The sequence below is a fragment of the Macaca fascicularis genome, chromosome 8 (genome assembly GCF_037993035.2).
Source record: "Macaca fascicularis isolate 582-1 chromosome 8, T2T-MFA8v1.1".
Lineage (NCBI taxonomy): Eukaryota > Metazoa > Chordata > Mammalia > Primates > Cercopithecidae > Macaca > Macaca fascicularis.
The window spans coordinates 15045086-15060872 of NC_088382.1; the positions used below are offsets into that span (position 1 = coordinate 15045086).

At 45.9% G+C, this 15787-nt stretch overlaps 1 protein-coding gene across 1 annotated transcript in view; it reads right to left on the bottom strand.

The window, feature by feature from the left end:
* LOC135964668 (SH3 domain and tetratricopeptide repeat-containing protein 1-like) overlaps positions 1 to 8976 on the bottom strand; it is a 53743-nt gene extending 44767 nt beyond the window's left edge. Inside the window, exons 1-2 of the mRNA XM_073999922.1 lie at positions 8896 to 8976; positions 7637 to 7760 (exon numbers count right to left, since the gene is read on the bottom strand). Of these exons, the coding sequence (XP_073856023.1) occupies positions 7637 to 7760; positions 8896 to 8976 (205 nt within the window). The remainder of the gene's footprint in view (positions 1 to 7636; positions 7761 to 8895) is intronic.
* Between the last annotated feature and the right edge of the window lie 6811 nt (positions 8977 to 15787).

Sequence of the window (15787 nt, forward strand, 5' to 3'; positions counted from 1 at the left end):
TACAGGTGTGGGACACTACAACCGACTAATTTTTGTATTTTTTAGTAGAGACGGGGTTTCTCTGTGTTGGCCAGGCTGGCCTTCAACTCCTGGCCTCAAGTGATCTGCCCGCCTCGGCCTCCCAAAAATCTGGGATAAGTCACGAGCCACCGTGCCTGGCCTCACTATCACAATGATTATACTGAGAGGATGGGGGAGAAAAACGTGGGCAGCAGGAGAAGCGGGGAAGGTAAGCAGCCTGAATCCTTGTCTTCCACAGTAGGACATCTCCCTGTCTTTCACACAATCTAGAACGAGCTAAAACATAAACACAGTAACCTCCAAGGAGCAGGGATCAGAGTGGAGAAGGGTAAGGTAGGGGATTGCTGGGTTTTATTGTAAGCCTTGTTAATTACTGACTCTTAGAGCTGTAGGTCTGTACAACTTTGCTAAAAATGAGTATTTACCTATAATCCCAGCACTTTGGGAAGCCAAGGTGGGCAGATCACGAGGTCAGGAGATCAAGACCATCCTGGCTAACAGGGTGAAACCCCATCTCTACTAAAAATACAAAATATTAGCCAGGCGTGGTGGTGGGTGCCTGTAGTCCTGGCTACTCAGGAGGTTGAGGCAGGAGAATGGTGTGAACCCGGGAGGCGGAGCTTGCAGTGAGCTGAGACCATGCCACTGCACTCCAGCCTGGGTGACAGAGTGAGACTCCGTCTCAAAAAAAAAAAAAAAAAAAAAAAAAAAAAAAAGAGTATTTAGTTTTTAAACAAAATCTGATACTTGACCAACAACAATAGTATATTAAGTAATATGGTTTTTTTTGTTTTTGTTTGAGAGAGGGTCTTGCTCTGTTGCCCAGGCTGGAATGCCGTGGTGTAATTCTAATTGACTACAGCCTCAAATTAGTGAGATCAGGTGATCAACACCCCCCCCAACCCCAGCAGCTAGAACCACAGCTGTGCCCCACCACGCCCAGCATTTTTTTTTTTTTTTTTTGGTAGAGGTGGAGGTCTCACTATGTTGGTGGTCTTAAACTCCTGACCTCAGTGGATCCTACTGCCTCAGCATCCCTAAGTGCTGGGATTACAGGTGTGAGCCACCACTCCATAGCCAGGATGGTCTCAATCTAGTGACCTCGTGATCTGCCCTCTTCAGCCTCCCAAAGTCTGGGATTACAGGCATGAGCCACTGTGCCCGACCCTAGATTCTGGTTTATTAAAGGAAATGTATTTCAAGTCAGAGTTTGTCATTTATTGCACAGGAAAATAAAAACTTCGCTAAGAAAATCAAAAACACCCACATGATAAAACGAGGTCCTGCTTGGTTTTAAACTACTTGGTGACCACCATCAGTTGTTTTCTTGACCACACGATGCACCTAATTCCTAACTATGAATAAAGTGCAAACATTGTTTATTGGGCTTTTAGCTTCAGCCTTGAGACAATCGGATTCTCTCAAACTCAGGAATGTGAATCGCTGTTGGGTTGATGCAGCTGTTTCCATTCTAGAAATGGACCTGGAATCATGTACTTTTCACCCATGAAGAGTCCTTTGGGTAAAACTTGAAAAGGCAAGGTCCCAAATTCCCCATATGGTGTTTCTTCCAGTAGAGGAATTACTCTAATGACTTCTTAGCAAAACTTACATAATCAGGGCAGGCCATCAAAATACTCCAGAACACAAAGTTTAGCTCTGTTTCTGATGGACCTGTCTCCACTGCTATCAGTCTCACCAACAGCCTCACATCAAGTCAGAGGAACGGTTTTTTCATTTAAGAAGGATCTTCATGGCTGGGCGCGGTGGCTCATGTCTGTAATCCCAGCACTTTTGGAGGCCAAGGCGGGCGGATCACAATGTAAGGAGTTTGTGACCAGCCTGGCCAACAGAGTGAAACCCCATCTCTACTAAAAATACAAAAATTAGCCAGGCTTGGTGGCATGTGCCTGTAGTCCCAGCTACTCAGGAGGCTGAGGCAGGAGAACTGCTTGAACCCGGGGGGTGGAAGTCGTGGTGAGCCAAGATTGCACCACTGCACTCCAGCCCAGTCAAGAGAATGAGACTCCGTCTCAAAAAAAAAAAAAAAAAAGAAGGATCTTCATGTTCCTGCCAATTTGCAAAGAAAAAAAAAAAAATTGGTATCTGTTAACGAGAGGCAATGAAAAGCACCTCCCAGGCTGCTGTAGTAAGTGGATCGGTAACTGTGGTGGGAGAGTCCAACCCCCAAGACCTGTGACTATGTTATGCAGCAAAAAGGCTTTGCCACAGGCCTTAGGAAGAGTATCCTGGGCTCTCCAGGGAGGTCCAATCTAATCCCATGAGCCTCTAAGAGCCTAGAACTGGCCAGGTGTGGTGGCTAACACCTGTAATCTCTACACTTTGGAAGGCTAAGGCAGGCGGATCACGAGATCAAGAGAAGGAGACCATCCTGGCTAAAATGGTGAATCCCATCTCTACTAAAAATACAAAAATTACTCGGGTGTCATTGCGGGCAACTGTAGTCCCAGCTACTCAGGAGGCTGAAGCAGGAGAATCACCTGAACCTGGGAGGTAGAGGTTGCAGTGAGCTGAGAACACACCACTGCACTCCAGCCTGGGCAACAGTGCGAGACTCCATCTCAAAAAAATATTTTAAAACAGGGCATAGAACTTTCTCCGAGTGGAAGAAGAGAAATGCACACAGGGGAACTGGAGAGCCTGACCAGGTCCCTGGGTTAGCTAGTCCTGAGCTGATGGGACCACGTGCAAAGACCAGATAGAGGGAGCTGAGGGCAGCCCCCAACAGATGGCCAGCAAGGGAACAGACACCTCAGTCCTGCAACCACAAGGAACTATATTTGGCCAAAAGCGCTTGGAAACAATTCTCCAGTGAGGAATGCAGCCCAGCCCACATGCTGATTTTTGCCCAGTGACACCCACGTTAGACTTCTGCCCCACAGAACTGTGAGATGATACAATTTCAATTGTTTTAAGACATGAAGTTTGTGGAAATGTGGTAAAGCAGCAACAGAAATGAATACAGTGATTTACGTGGAAACCCCTAGAAGAGTGTCTGGCACGGTGTTGACACCTGACAAGCGTTTCCTGATTTCCTGACATTGCAAAGCAGGGCTGGCCACACTCTATCCAAAACAATAGATGATAGACTTGTTCTGACAAAACAGATTCAGTGAATTATAAATGGCCCAGAACACCTACAAATTTTAGGTTTCAGGTAAGTGATTGACTTTCCTTTCACTTAGAAACCTCCCAATGCTCATCTTACTGATAAACTCTAAGTACCAGGCAGGAGACTAAACACCAGACAAACCCAGCCCCAGATGCCCCGAGGGAGCCCGTCCCAGCACTCACTCCGCTGCACTGAAATGATGTCCAAGTCAGTTTATCCCACTAGACCAAGAACTCCAGCTCTCCATGTGTGAGTCACCAGTGCTGCCTCTGCATCTCTGCTTCTAGGATGGTGCTTCTGCACTTCACAGGAAATCTGTATCAATGTTTGTCAACACTATATATGACAGTGTCACTTAATATCTGCACAGAAAACATCAATTCTTTGAGGACCAGGGCCGGGTTTATTAGCCTTCGTACTCCCACTGCCACTGTCTGGGACATCAGAGGCACTCAGTAGAAGTTGGTGAAGAGAAAGAAAAGGCAGAGGAGAGAGAGGAAAGCAGGACCAACACCGCAGACACAGATTCTGAGGTGGCTGGAGGAGAGGCAGGACAGAGAAACTTCCTGGATGCTGGAATGGGGTTCACCGTGATACCTGCTGCTGGATTTCAAATGTCAAAGGTGACACTTTGCTGACCTTGACTTCTGACTGCCCTTTAGCTTTCCCAACCTCAAGACAGGGCACTTAGAAACTGCAATGTCAAGAAATTATGCTTCATCAAAGCATGGGAATGTTATTTACATGGACGTTCATTACTGCATTTTTTATATGGGAATGTAAATAATTGAAGAGATTGTTAAAGACTAAATCATGCACATTCAATAACTTTGTAAAATATTAATGATAACTGAAACACAAATTTTGATGTTCCCCAAAAATGCTAACATATAAAACAATACTGGCCAATTAAAGATAGAAAACAATCCTAATGAAGCTCCCCAACAGACACATTAAAACTTCTCTGTACATTAAACATTTGGGATTTCAAAGGAAAACCCAGATTCATTCCATTCTTAATATGGCGTTTAAAAAAAAAATCTTAGGTAATACAATATTTCATTTAAAATTTACAAAATTCCATTACATTCATAATTTCGTTTGATCCTCAAAACAATCTCCTGAGTTAGGCAGAACAGGTATTACTAACAACTAACTCCATTTTACAGGTAAGGGAACTGAAGTTCAGCAAGTACTTGGGCTTAACAAAAGTTTTAATAGGGCCACATATCGAAACCAAATCTTCTGCTCAAAAGAACTAGAATAAGTTATCTTTTACATATTATTCATACTTATATCCTGTCAATATCCAAAAATGTTTTGAGGTAGCCTGCAATAATAGACACCTATCCAATAAAAACATTAAAATGAAAAACGGGGAAAAAAAACAGCAGGTGACATGGGAGACAGACGAAGGTAGATAGCAAAGACTGAGACTTATAATCTAACAAAACTTCATCTCTGACCTTCCAGTTCCAGGGAGATAACGCTAAAGGAAACAAGATGGTTTATAGACTCATAAACTGACAAAAGAGAGGTTGCATCAGTTCTTAACTCTGAAACACTCCTAGCAGCCACAGCAAATCTCTAGGACAACATACCAATGGCATCAAAGCAAGAGTATACTTCAGTGATAGAGTGAATTAAGTTCCCTGTTTGGGACCCAGGCCAGGGCTAGAGAAAAGAACTCTGAAATGTAGAGCTCAGAAATACATCCTCTGTCGGCCACAGGCAGTGGCTCACACCTGTAATCCCCAGCACTCTGGAAGGCTGAGGCGGGCAGATCACGAAGTCAGGAGATGGAGACTATCCTGCCTAGCACAGTGAAATCCTGTTTCTACTGAAAATACAAAAAATTAGCCAAGCGTGGTGGCAGGCGCCTATAGTCCCAGGTGTTTGGGAGGCTGAGGTAGGAGAATGGAGTGAACCCAGGAGGCGGAGCTTGCAGTGACCCGAGATCCTGCCACTGCACTCCAGCCTGGGCAACAGAGCAAAACTCCGTCACCCCAAAAAAAAAAAAACAAAAAATTATTCTCCATACCCTTGTGTCCCCTTCTGTGAGAGACTTCCTTACATCATTGCGAGGAAGAGAATTTTTCTCTGCTATATTTACTTGAAAGAATTAAAGGTGTAGAGCAAAAATTCTTGGAAATTATGTAGTTTACGATCCTCAAAAGTGAGAAAAATGAAGCCCAGAAGAGAAGGCCTTCCAGGAAAATTCCAGAGCCGGAGGTAGAGCCAGTACATTGTTTTTGTTTTTGTTTTGAGAGGAAGTCTCACTCTATGGCCCAGGCAGGAGTGCAGTGTAGCCATTTCACTCACTGCAACCTCCGCCTCCTGGGTTCAAGCTATTCTCCTGCCTCAGCCTCCTGAGGAGCTGCGATTACAGGCGCCCACCACCACGCCCAACTAATTTTTGTATTTTCAGTAGAGACAGGGTTTCACCATGTTGGCCAGGTTGGTCTCGAACTCCTGACCTCAAGTGATTCACCTGCCTAGACCTCACAAAGTCCTCGGATTACAAGCGTGAGCCAACGCGCCCGGCCGACCTGGTAAGTTTTAATCAAGTATTCTGAACTATGCTACAAACACTAGGAAGTAATAGAAAAAAAAATTAATCTAAAAACCCTCTGGAGAGTCAAAGAATTGCAGATTTAAAATAGCATGAATACTTGGATTCATGGTATTGAAAAAGGACCTCGCATTTACCCGTATGTACAAACTGCCTGCGCACTTCTATCAGAGCATTTTTCAAGCTGTGCTACAGTTAACTATGTACCGCCCAAAGCCAATCTGTCCCTGCGGATCGTAAGCTCTTAAAGACCAGGACTTCAGGAGAACAAGCAAAACTTCAGAGAGAAGAGAGCCACCGAAACAGAGTTCATAGCAATGGGTCGGCAGGAGCTGATGACTGGAGGTGCGCAGTAGTCTTGGAGTCTGGGACAGCGGAGGGCAGAGAAGGCAAAAGGGCCTGCATGACACGCTACAGGGCTAGGAGCCACAGCTGTGGTGATTAGTTCAGTTTTGTCTCCTATGCCTGTTACTTATACACCATCTCTTGTTCAGAAAGAACTTCAGGTTGAGTATTTGGACTCCTTGAGCCTTCTGCTGTTTGTCTCCAGGACGTTTAACACTCTTAAAAGGGGAAAACTGTCCAGTTCGATTTCGCTTCCTGGGACATTACAGGTTTTTCAAAAGTTTGATGAAAGCATTCATTAAGGAGTGATTCCACTTTCTTCGCTGGCTGAGAAATACAGCGTCTGAGGGGCAGCATCAGGTCTTCCCATCAAGCTGAGGTCGGAGTCTCCCCACCCACGGACCTCAGCCTCGCTCTCCCCTCATAAGTCTGACCTCTAACTGTAACTGCCTTGGCCTCATTCCGTGGGTGTGGATGCTCCTGCTTGAAACGCATTTTCCAGCCCGCCAAATTCTTGGGAGAGTTTCTTCCACTCTCCAAGCGCTAAGAGCTACAAAGTTCAATCTGGCTTTCCAGATTTTTTTTTTCTTCCCATTACTAACGGAAGAAATAAAGAAGTGCTGGGCAGAAGGGCCCTGCTCCCTCCAATCAGAGCCCAGCCCGGGGCCAGAGCAGGAAGTGCGGCGGTGGGACCCGCGGTGGGACGCGCTGTGAGGGCCCCTCGCCCCCTGGGACCCGCCAGCCAGGGCAGAGGTCGGTGTGGCCACTGCGCGACAGCTCCGGGCCCGCGCCTCTCGCTTCCTCCCGCCAGGCAAGTGAGAGGATAAACTATGGGGCGGGGGCAGTGCGCCCCCACCAACCGCGCCCCCCGCGCACGGACCCTCACTACACGCGTGTCCCAGGCGGAGTCGACGCAGACGAGCCACGGGGCGGCGCACAGCACCACTAGCAGGGCGGCCAGGACCCACGCGCGCGGGTCCACGCAGCCACCTATATAGGTGACAAAACAGGAAGCCGTCATGCGGGGCCGGGAAACAGCCCCCACCCAGAGTCACGGACTCCCTCGTCCGAGGGTCCGCGCAGTCCCCTAGGTGAGTCTAGCGAAGCAGTCTCGCTGCTAGGGAGGGCGGGGAGGGCGGCGGAGTCTCCCACTCGCGGTGACCCGGATCCCGCCACACGAGTGGGCCCACGCAGGGCCCCCTCTGCCGCACGCGGGGACCAGCCACGCTGCGGGGGACCGGGCAGAAGCCAGCGCCCGGGTCCATGCAGTCCCCTCCGCGGCAGACGCGGGGAGCCGGGGAGCAGTAGGGACCGGCCCCCACCCGCAGGGCGACCGGGACTCCCCCGCGGGCCCACGCGGTACCGCAGCAGGCGCGAAGCCCCCAGTGCCGCCCAAGGCCGAGACAAAGCCCTGGCGCAAGGACCCCGGATCCCGACCTCGGACCCTGCGGAGCCCAGCTCGGAGCCGCCACGCCCGGGGCAGAGACCCCCGCCCGGTCAGGAGACCCCGTCGCCCGTCGTGCCGTCTCACCTCAGGCTGCCGCCTCGCAGCGCTCGCTCCTCACCTGGGCGCCTGGGCCGACTGAAGCGCAGCTGAGCAGCCGACAGAGCCACCGCAGCCTCAACAACGGAGCCCCGGGGCGGGGCCGCCGCCGCCGCTTCAGCCCGTGTTCCCCGCTCAGGATCCGGCTCGGATCAAGGAGCTGCAGCTGGCGCAGGGCTGCGGCCCGGAAACACACCGCGCAGGTGCACACGGCCCCGCCCGCCGCCCGCCGCCCGCCGCCCGCCGCCCGCCGCCCGCCGCCCGCCGCCCGCCGCCCGCCGCCCGCCGCCCGCCGCCCGCCGCCCTGCCCCAGCGGAGCCGGGCGCCCAGGACCCGCCCCCCGGCCAATGCGGAGCGAGCTGCGCGGAGAGGGCGGGGCCTGGAGGAACAAAGGGAGGTTGGGCGGGGCGGTGCTGGGACTGGGCGTGCGGGGTCCCGCGGGAGGACCGGACCCAAGAGCTGGCCGGATCCTGGCCTCCTAGAAGACCCAGCTCAACGTCCACCTGGAGTCTGCTCTACAGGACGCGCTCATCTCAAGCCCAGAACTCAGGCTTTTAGGGCAGAGAGCGAGAGACAGGCTTGTTTTACAAAAAGGGAAACTGAGGTGGAAGGAATTGGATTGCCTGCTGCCTGAACTCACGTAGTCCCATTCACTCGTTCACCTTGTCATTCAGCAAACATTTGGAAGCACGTATGGTGGGCGTTAGGAGTGAAGTAGGGCCGGGCGTGGTGGCTCGCGCCTGTAATCCCAGCAGTTTGTGGGGCCGAGGCAGGTGGATCACTTGAGGCCAGGAGTTCGAAACCAGCCTGGCCAACATGGTGAAACCCCATCTCTGCTAAAAATACAAAAATTAGCTAGACTTGGTGGTGCAATCCTGTAATCCCAGCTACTCGGAAGGCTGAGACAGGAGAATTGCTTGAATCCAGGAGGCAGAGATTGCAGTGAGCTGAGATTACACCATTGCACTCCAGCCTGAGTGACAAGAAAAAAACTCTGTCTCAAAAAAAAAAAAAAAAAAATTGTCTCTTGCCACTAGCATGAAGGTCCCATGAGAAGAAAAATGGAAACTCTTGCTCATAACAGTGCCCCAAATGCCCAGCACAGTGTAGCTGTAGGGCAGTTGGTCGATGGTGGACGCTGCTGGTTGAAGGGCCCAGCTGGTCCTCCCAGCTGCCTTCTCCCTGGTCACGTTCCATTATAGAGAACAGAATAGTTTCTTGCCCTTCCAGAGTCCCTCTTAGTGGGGATTGGCCAAGTGACATTGTCCTGCCCCGGGAGACATAAGTGGAAGTTGGCTGAAAGGTTTCTAGCCTTAGTGTGCTGGGACGATTTGAACCAGGACATGACAGCTGACCGTCCATCGTTCAGGAATTCTGCAAGTTAGTTGTTCAACACATTCAGTACTTCAAATTTTAAATAATATATACTCGCAAATTAAAAAATGCATTAGACCAGATGCAGTGGCCCACGTCTAACACATTGGAAGCCTGAGGCAGGAAGATCACTTGAGCCCAGGAGTTCAAGACCAGCTTAGGCAAAAAAGGAAGATCCTGTCTCTACAAAAAATTTTAAAGTTAGCTACGCATGGTGGTGTGTGTATGCAATCCTAGCCACTCAGGAGGCTGAGATGGGAGGATCGCTTGAGCCATCTGTTCAAGGCTTCAATGAGCTATGATAGTGCCACTGCACTCCAGCCTGGGTGACAGAGCCAGACCCTGTCTCAGAAATAAATATATTTCATATATTAATAAATTTATAATAAATGTATATATACACATGTATTATAATTATATATTTAGACATAAAGATGTATTTCTTGTTTTATTTATTTATTTATTTATTTTGAGATGGAGTTTAACTCTTGTTGCCCAGGCTGGAGTGCAATGACACAATCTGGGCTCACTGCAGCCTCCACCTCCCGGGTTCAAGTGATTTTCCTGCCTCAGACTCCTGAGTAGCTGGGATCACAGGCACACACTACCACGCCTGGCTAATTTTTGTATCTTTAGTAGAGATGGGGTTTCTCCATGTTGGTCAGGCTAATCTCGAACTCCTGACCTCAGCTGATCTGCCCACCTTGGCCTCCCAAATTGCTGGGATTACAGGTTTAAGCCACTGTGCGCAGCCTATATGATATATTTACATATTATAATTATGTATATTAATTTTATATAATTATATATAAATATAAAAATATAAAAACTTTCCTTGCCTTCTCTTGTTTCTACCTACAGTCAGTGTATACCCATGATTTCAAATACTATCTACATGTAATAATTTTAAATGTATATTATATATATATATATATTTTTTTTTTTTTTTTTTTGAGATGGAGTCTCGCCCTGTCACCAGGCTGGAGTGCAATGACGCAGTCTTAGCTCATTGCAACCTCTGACTCCCAGGTTTAAGCGATTCTCCTGCCTCAGCCTCCCAAGTAGCTGGGCTTATAAGCGCCCACCACTATCCTGGCCCGCGGGATAGTCAGAGCAGGCCCTGGAGAAGGGGTTGGGAATTTGGGGAACAAGAGACACGAGAAATGGAGACAAGACAGTGCTCTAATCAAGTCTCGTTTAATGGCGGTAATGCACTGCCTTATATACACTTGGAAGGGAAGGGGTTGGGCTAAGGCGGAAATGATCTCATTGCCGAGGGCGTGGCCAGGTTAGTTTCGGTTTCTCCGGTCGAACGTCATGTTGCGCTTGCGCTATTAAGTAACAATTTTCCCGGGCGCGGGAAAAGTGAGTGAAGAAGAAGCAGGAGGAGAGCCATCTTTTAACGGCGGTATTAATATAGGGAAGAAGGTAAATCTAGAGAGAAGGTGTGGGGTGGAAATGAATATAGCTCAGGCATTTAATCTTTAATTATTATTCGCTATGGCCGGGGCGTGCAGCTCCGGACACACCACCATGTCCTGCTAATTTTTGTATTTTTAGTAGAGACAGGGTTTTGCCATTGTGGCTAGGTTGGTTTCAAACTCCTGACCTTAATTGATCACCCGCCTCAGCCTCCTAAAGCGCTGGGAATACAGGCGTGAGCCACCTTGACCAAAATATTTTTCTGTTTCCAAACATTTTATATGAGAGGAAAGTGGAGAATAAATCACCTGACACTCTACTGTAAAAAAAAAAATCTTTTTGCCTCTCTTCTTTTCATCTTTCCTAAGTGTACATATTACCAAAATGTCTTTAGGTTGAGGTCTCCCCGTGAAAACCTTACAGGGTGTTGTGTCCTCAGCCACCCTCCTGTCTTTTCCTAGTCCTGGCATTTTAGAACTGTCTGGGGATGACCCAGGATACCCACAGTGGCCATGTCTATTGGAGGGTCTAGTGAATATCAGCCCCGGGGTCATCTCATCCCCAAGGACAGCCTGAAGTAGGGGGTAGAGTCTCTCAGGGGAGCAGCTGGATGCTCTTGGCCTTAGAGGAATCTCCGGGTATAGTTTCATCTAAAATGGTGACCCCTTAGGGTTATTAAAATTTTAGGACATTAAAATGAATGGACAATACAACGTAACGTCATTAAAGCTAGGTCATTAAAACTGTTCCTCTAGCTGGAGGTTTTATTCCTCGGAGACACATTGATGGTCTGCCAATGGGATGCTGATATTGAGAGGAAAAGGCAGAAATGATTTCTGCTTTCTAGATTGTCTCAGACTTGTGAAGAGAGAAAAATTCTCCCAAAGGATGAGGAAAACCCACCCCAGAGAGGATGTGCAAGAACCTAAATATGAAAATGCTCTGAAGGCACACAGGAGGACAAAGAGCAGTGCCAGTGCCTCCTAGGTGGTCACTGAGTGCTTTACTGAACAGGATGGGTGTCCCGAGGGATAGAATGGGCTGCCGTGACACTTAGAAAGGTCTGCGTTGGAGTCAGCACTGCCTCTCCCTGAGTTTGTTACCTTGAAAAGGCTTGTCCTCTTATTTGAGTTTCAGTTTGTCATTGACTGTAAGATACATTTTGTCAGTACAGCTTGAAAGATAAAAATACTATTTCCAAAGAGGCAAGATAAAATGATGCATTTTATTTGCTAAAAATTCGTATTTATTTCTTCCCCAGAGTGAGTGTAGTAAGTTTTAAAGGTCTGTTCTTTTTAAGGGTAATTTCAAATGGAATTGTAGGACTTAGCTTTGTCAATGCTACTGGTGAAATACAAGTGTGATAGATAAATTGATGATTTACAAAGATTCACCAAAATGTCAGTTCCCCTCTTATAGCATGGTGAAGAATTTATGACAGTGGACATATCTGTATCCTCTTATCTGGATATCTGAGGGGGTTTTTCGTGTTTTTTTTTTTTGTTTTTTTGGAGACACTGTCTTGCTCTGTAGCCCGGCTGGACTGCAGTGGCGCCATCTCTGCTTACTGCAACCTCTGCCTGCCCGGTTCAAGTGATTCTCCTGTGTCAGCCTCCCGAGTAACTGGGATTATAGGCACCCACCACCACACCCAGCTAATTTTTGTATTTTCAGTAAACACGGGGTTTTAGGCCTGGCACGGTGGCTCATGCCTGTAATCCCAGCACTTCAGGAGGCCAAGGTGGGTGGATCACGAGGTCAGGAGTTCCAGAGCAGCCTGGTCAACGTGGTGAAAAACTGTCTCTACCACAAATACAAAAAAATTAGCTGAGCCTGGTGGCAGGCACCTGTAATCCCAGCTACTCGGGAGGCTGAGGCAAGAGAATTGCTTGAACTCGGGAGGTGGAGGTTGCAGTGAGCCAAGATCTTGCCACTGCACCCCAGCCCAAGCGACAATGCAAGACTCCGTCTCAAAAAACAAACAAACAAACAAACAGCAAAAAGACGGGGTTTTGATATGTTGGTCAGGCTGGTGTCAACCTCCTGACCTCAGGTGATCACCCATCTCATACTCCCAAGGTGCTGGGATTACAGGCGTGAGCCACCATGCCCGGCCCACTCTATTTTCCTTTTATTCTCTAAATTTTAATATGTTTGAGTTTGTCTGTTCCTTTATCACTGTTTTCTTACATAAAAGAAATTCTGCCTAATCCTTCATAAAAAAAATCTTCCTGTGACTTCTGAAAGTGTTCTGGTTTTATCTTTCATATTTGAATATATAATAAGTTGATTATGGATCATGGAATGGAGAAGAATGCAATGCATTTTCCCAAGTAGATGCCAGCCTGGTTTGCCTCATATTTTAAAGTGCATGTGATTTCTTTTTCTATTCTACAGTGCCTACTCTATCATTCATCAACTTTCCATATAAATGCTGGGTCATTACGACTTTTCTTCCCCTTGGTCTGCTTGCTCGTCTCTCTGCTAATACTGTGCTGTCCTGAGTATTGTCGTTTGAAAATCTTAGAAGTATGTTAGACAAGTCATCACTCTTTTTTTAGATGACTAAAAAGCATTAGACATTTGTCATTTTTACTACGCATGAAAAAGTAGTTTTTCCTTCCTAAAAAAAGCCTGATTGGGGAATTTATGTGATTTCATAGGAATAGCATCTGGAAATGGTGACATTAATGTCATTTTAAAAAACACGTGTCGTATTTCCTCTTATTCCTTTCTGCCTTGACATTGTGCAATAGAAATTTTAAAAATTGTTGTATTAGTATTGTTAAATATCAATTATTGGTTTTGTTTACTACTCAATTAAATTTAGTAAGCCTACTTTCTCTTGGTATAATCACATTGAATGGGCTCAACTCCCCAGTTAACAAGTGACAGCACATGTAAAATATTGTCTACCAGGGAAACTCATTGAACACTTAGTGTTCAGACTGTGTTTCGGTGTCTGGTTCCCTAAGCACCACTGCAGTGAAAATAATAGACCTTCGGCAGAAAAACTTTTGGTAAATATATTGCATAAGCCATTTAGATGCAGTGAGTCATTCTTATTACTTGGGTTGGTGGAATCCCTTTCAAAATGTAAGTTACTATTACAAACAAAGGTGGAACTTTGTGAGCAGGCATTTTTAAGAATAAGTAGTCTCAGGACTGATAATATTAACTCCCTTATGCACATCAGGTAGGACTTTATTATGACAGATACTAAAAATGCACAAAGTGAAGTTAAAAGGTAACTCCTAGCAGCACATCTTACTCCCTGGATTCTCTAATGAGATGGGTGTTTCTACTTTGCTGTTGCCTTTCTGAATAGTTCAATTCCAGCATTAGTACTGCTGTGTGGGAGGGAGTATGTGTGAACAGAGTAAGAGTTGTGACAATCAAGTCACAGAAAAAATGCTTGGAAATTTTAGAATCATGTAAACAGCTTATGGATTGAGTATAGATTCCCAGTGCAGTCAGTCTCACCCATCCTTCTATCCACATGTGTGGAATGTTCTAGGACTCCATGGCTTTTGAGGATGTGGCTGTGAACTTTACCCAGGAGGAATGGGTTTTGCTAGATTCTTCTCAGAAGAATCTCTACAGAGAAGTGATGCAGGAAACCTGCAGGAACCTGGCTTCTGTAGGTGAGAATGACAACACATTTCACTTAATTACAGAAGTATTTCCCTATCATCAGTGCTATTTGTGATTTGCAATGTGGCAAGGGAATGATTTGGTGAATAAATCAGGCATGGGCACTGTGTACAAAGAACATTAAATCTAGTAATGTTTCTGTAGTTTGTAATAATTCATGATAATTTTGTGGGTCTGCATTTTAGGAAACAAATGGAAAGACCAGAATATTGAAGATCACTTTGAAAAACCTGGGAAAGATATAGATAATTTGTACTGAGAAGAGGAAATAAAGTCCTCTGAAGGAATCTTATCAAGTCATGAACTTAAAAACAAGCAATCAAAACAAATAAGAGTCACTTGAAATTTATTTTTTTTAGAAAGTGGGAATATTTCATTTCTCTCATACCCACTCAAGGACATATGAAAATGGACACTGTAGCTCCCTGGGCCTTGTAAATACAAGAACGTACACAGGATTAAAACTCTAATAGTTTAGAAACTGCAAGAATATTTTCAGTTTTCACATTTACTTGAAAAGTCATGTGAAAACTCCCACAGGAAAGAAGTTCTATAAGTGAAGCTTTTCTAATTTGGAAAGCCTGATGCAAATTAATTACGGTGCAGTGCTTGAAAAAATGTATGTTACACAAGTTACAAGTATATTGTTTTTATCAGTGGCTCATTCTTAAGGAGTCATGAGTATGCAATTCACCTTGTTTTGCAGGGAAACCTTGAGGTGAGAGTTCTGTAAATGCTCTTTAAGCAGTAGTACTTGAGTTTCATAGATAATGATATTCAGTTTATTGGTAGAATTTTTGTCTATTCATTTGATAATGTGCTGGATTCATGGTTGAATTTTAATGTTTTTCTAATATGTAGGTAAGTTTAATTTTTTTTTTATTTCATTATTACCTTTTTTTGAGATGGAGTCTCACTGTGTTGCCGAGGTGGAGTGTAGTGGTGCAATCTCGGCTCACTGCAACCTCCGCCTCCTGGGTTTAAGTCATTCTCCTGCCTCAGCCTCTGTAGTAGCTGGGACTACAGGTGCCTGCCACTACATCCAGCTAATTCTTTGTATTTTTAGTAGAGACAGGGTTTCACCATGTTGGCTAGGCTGGTCTTGAACTCCTGGCCTCATGATTTGCCCACCTCAGCCTCCCAATGTGCTGGGATTACAGACATGAGCCACTGCACCCGGTCGGTTAAGTTTCGCTTTTATGTATTGTCCTGTGATTAACGGACCAGTGAATAATGACTGTGAATTGTTGGGATTGTCTTACTAGCCTCATTTGGCAAATTTTGATTATCCCTTGTTCATTATACACATTCCACCTTTCTTTATTAAAGGAAAAACTACTCTTGATGTAAAGATGTTTATTTTTTGCTAATAATGAGTTGGTATTAATTCCTAAGTACATAAATTTTACTATAGAGTATCATCTCGTGAGTTCTTTGTATGTGTTGCCCTTTATTCTTTATTATTTCTGTCTATTATTTGGGTCATTCACTTTGAATGAAGGAGAGAGGACTGTGATAGGACAATATGTTGTAACCAATCTGAGGGAGGAAGCATTCAATCTCTCAGTCACATATGATAGCGTTGGGCTTTTCATCAATGCCTTTCTTATTGTAGTAGATAGTATTGCACCATTATGATATGATAGTTTATATACTGTATTTTAGAGTATTACAGTCTTACCAGTCAGTGTCACATGATTCAGTTCCCTATCAGCCAATAGAC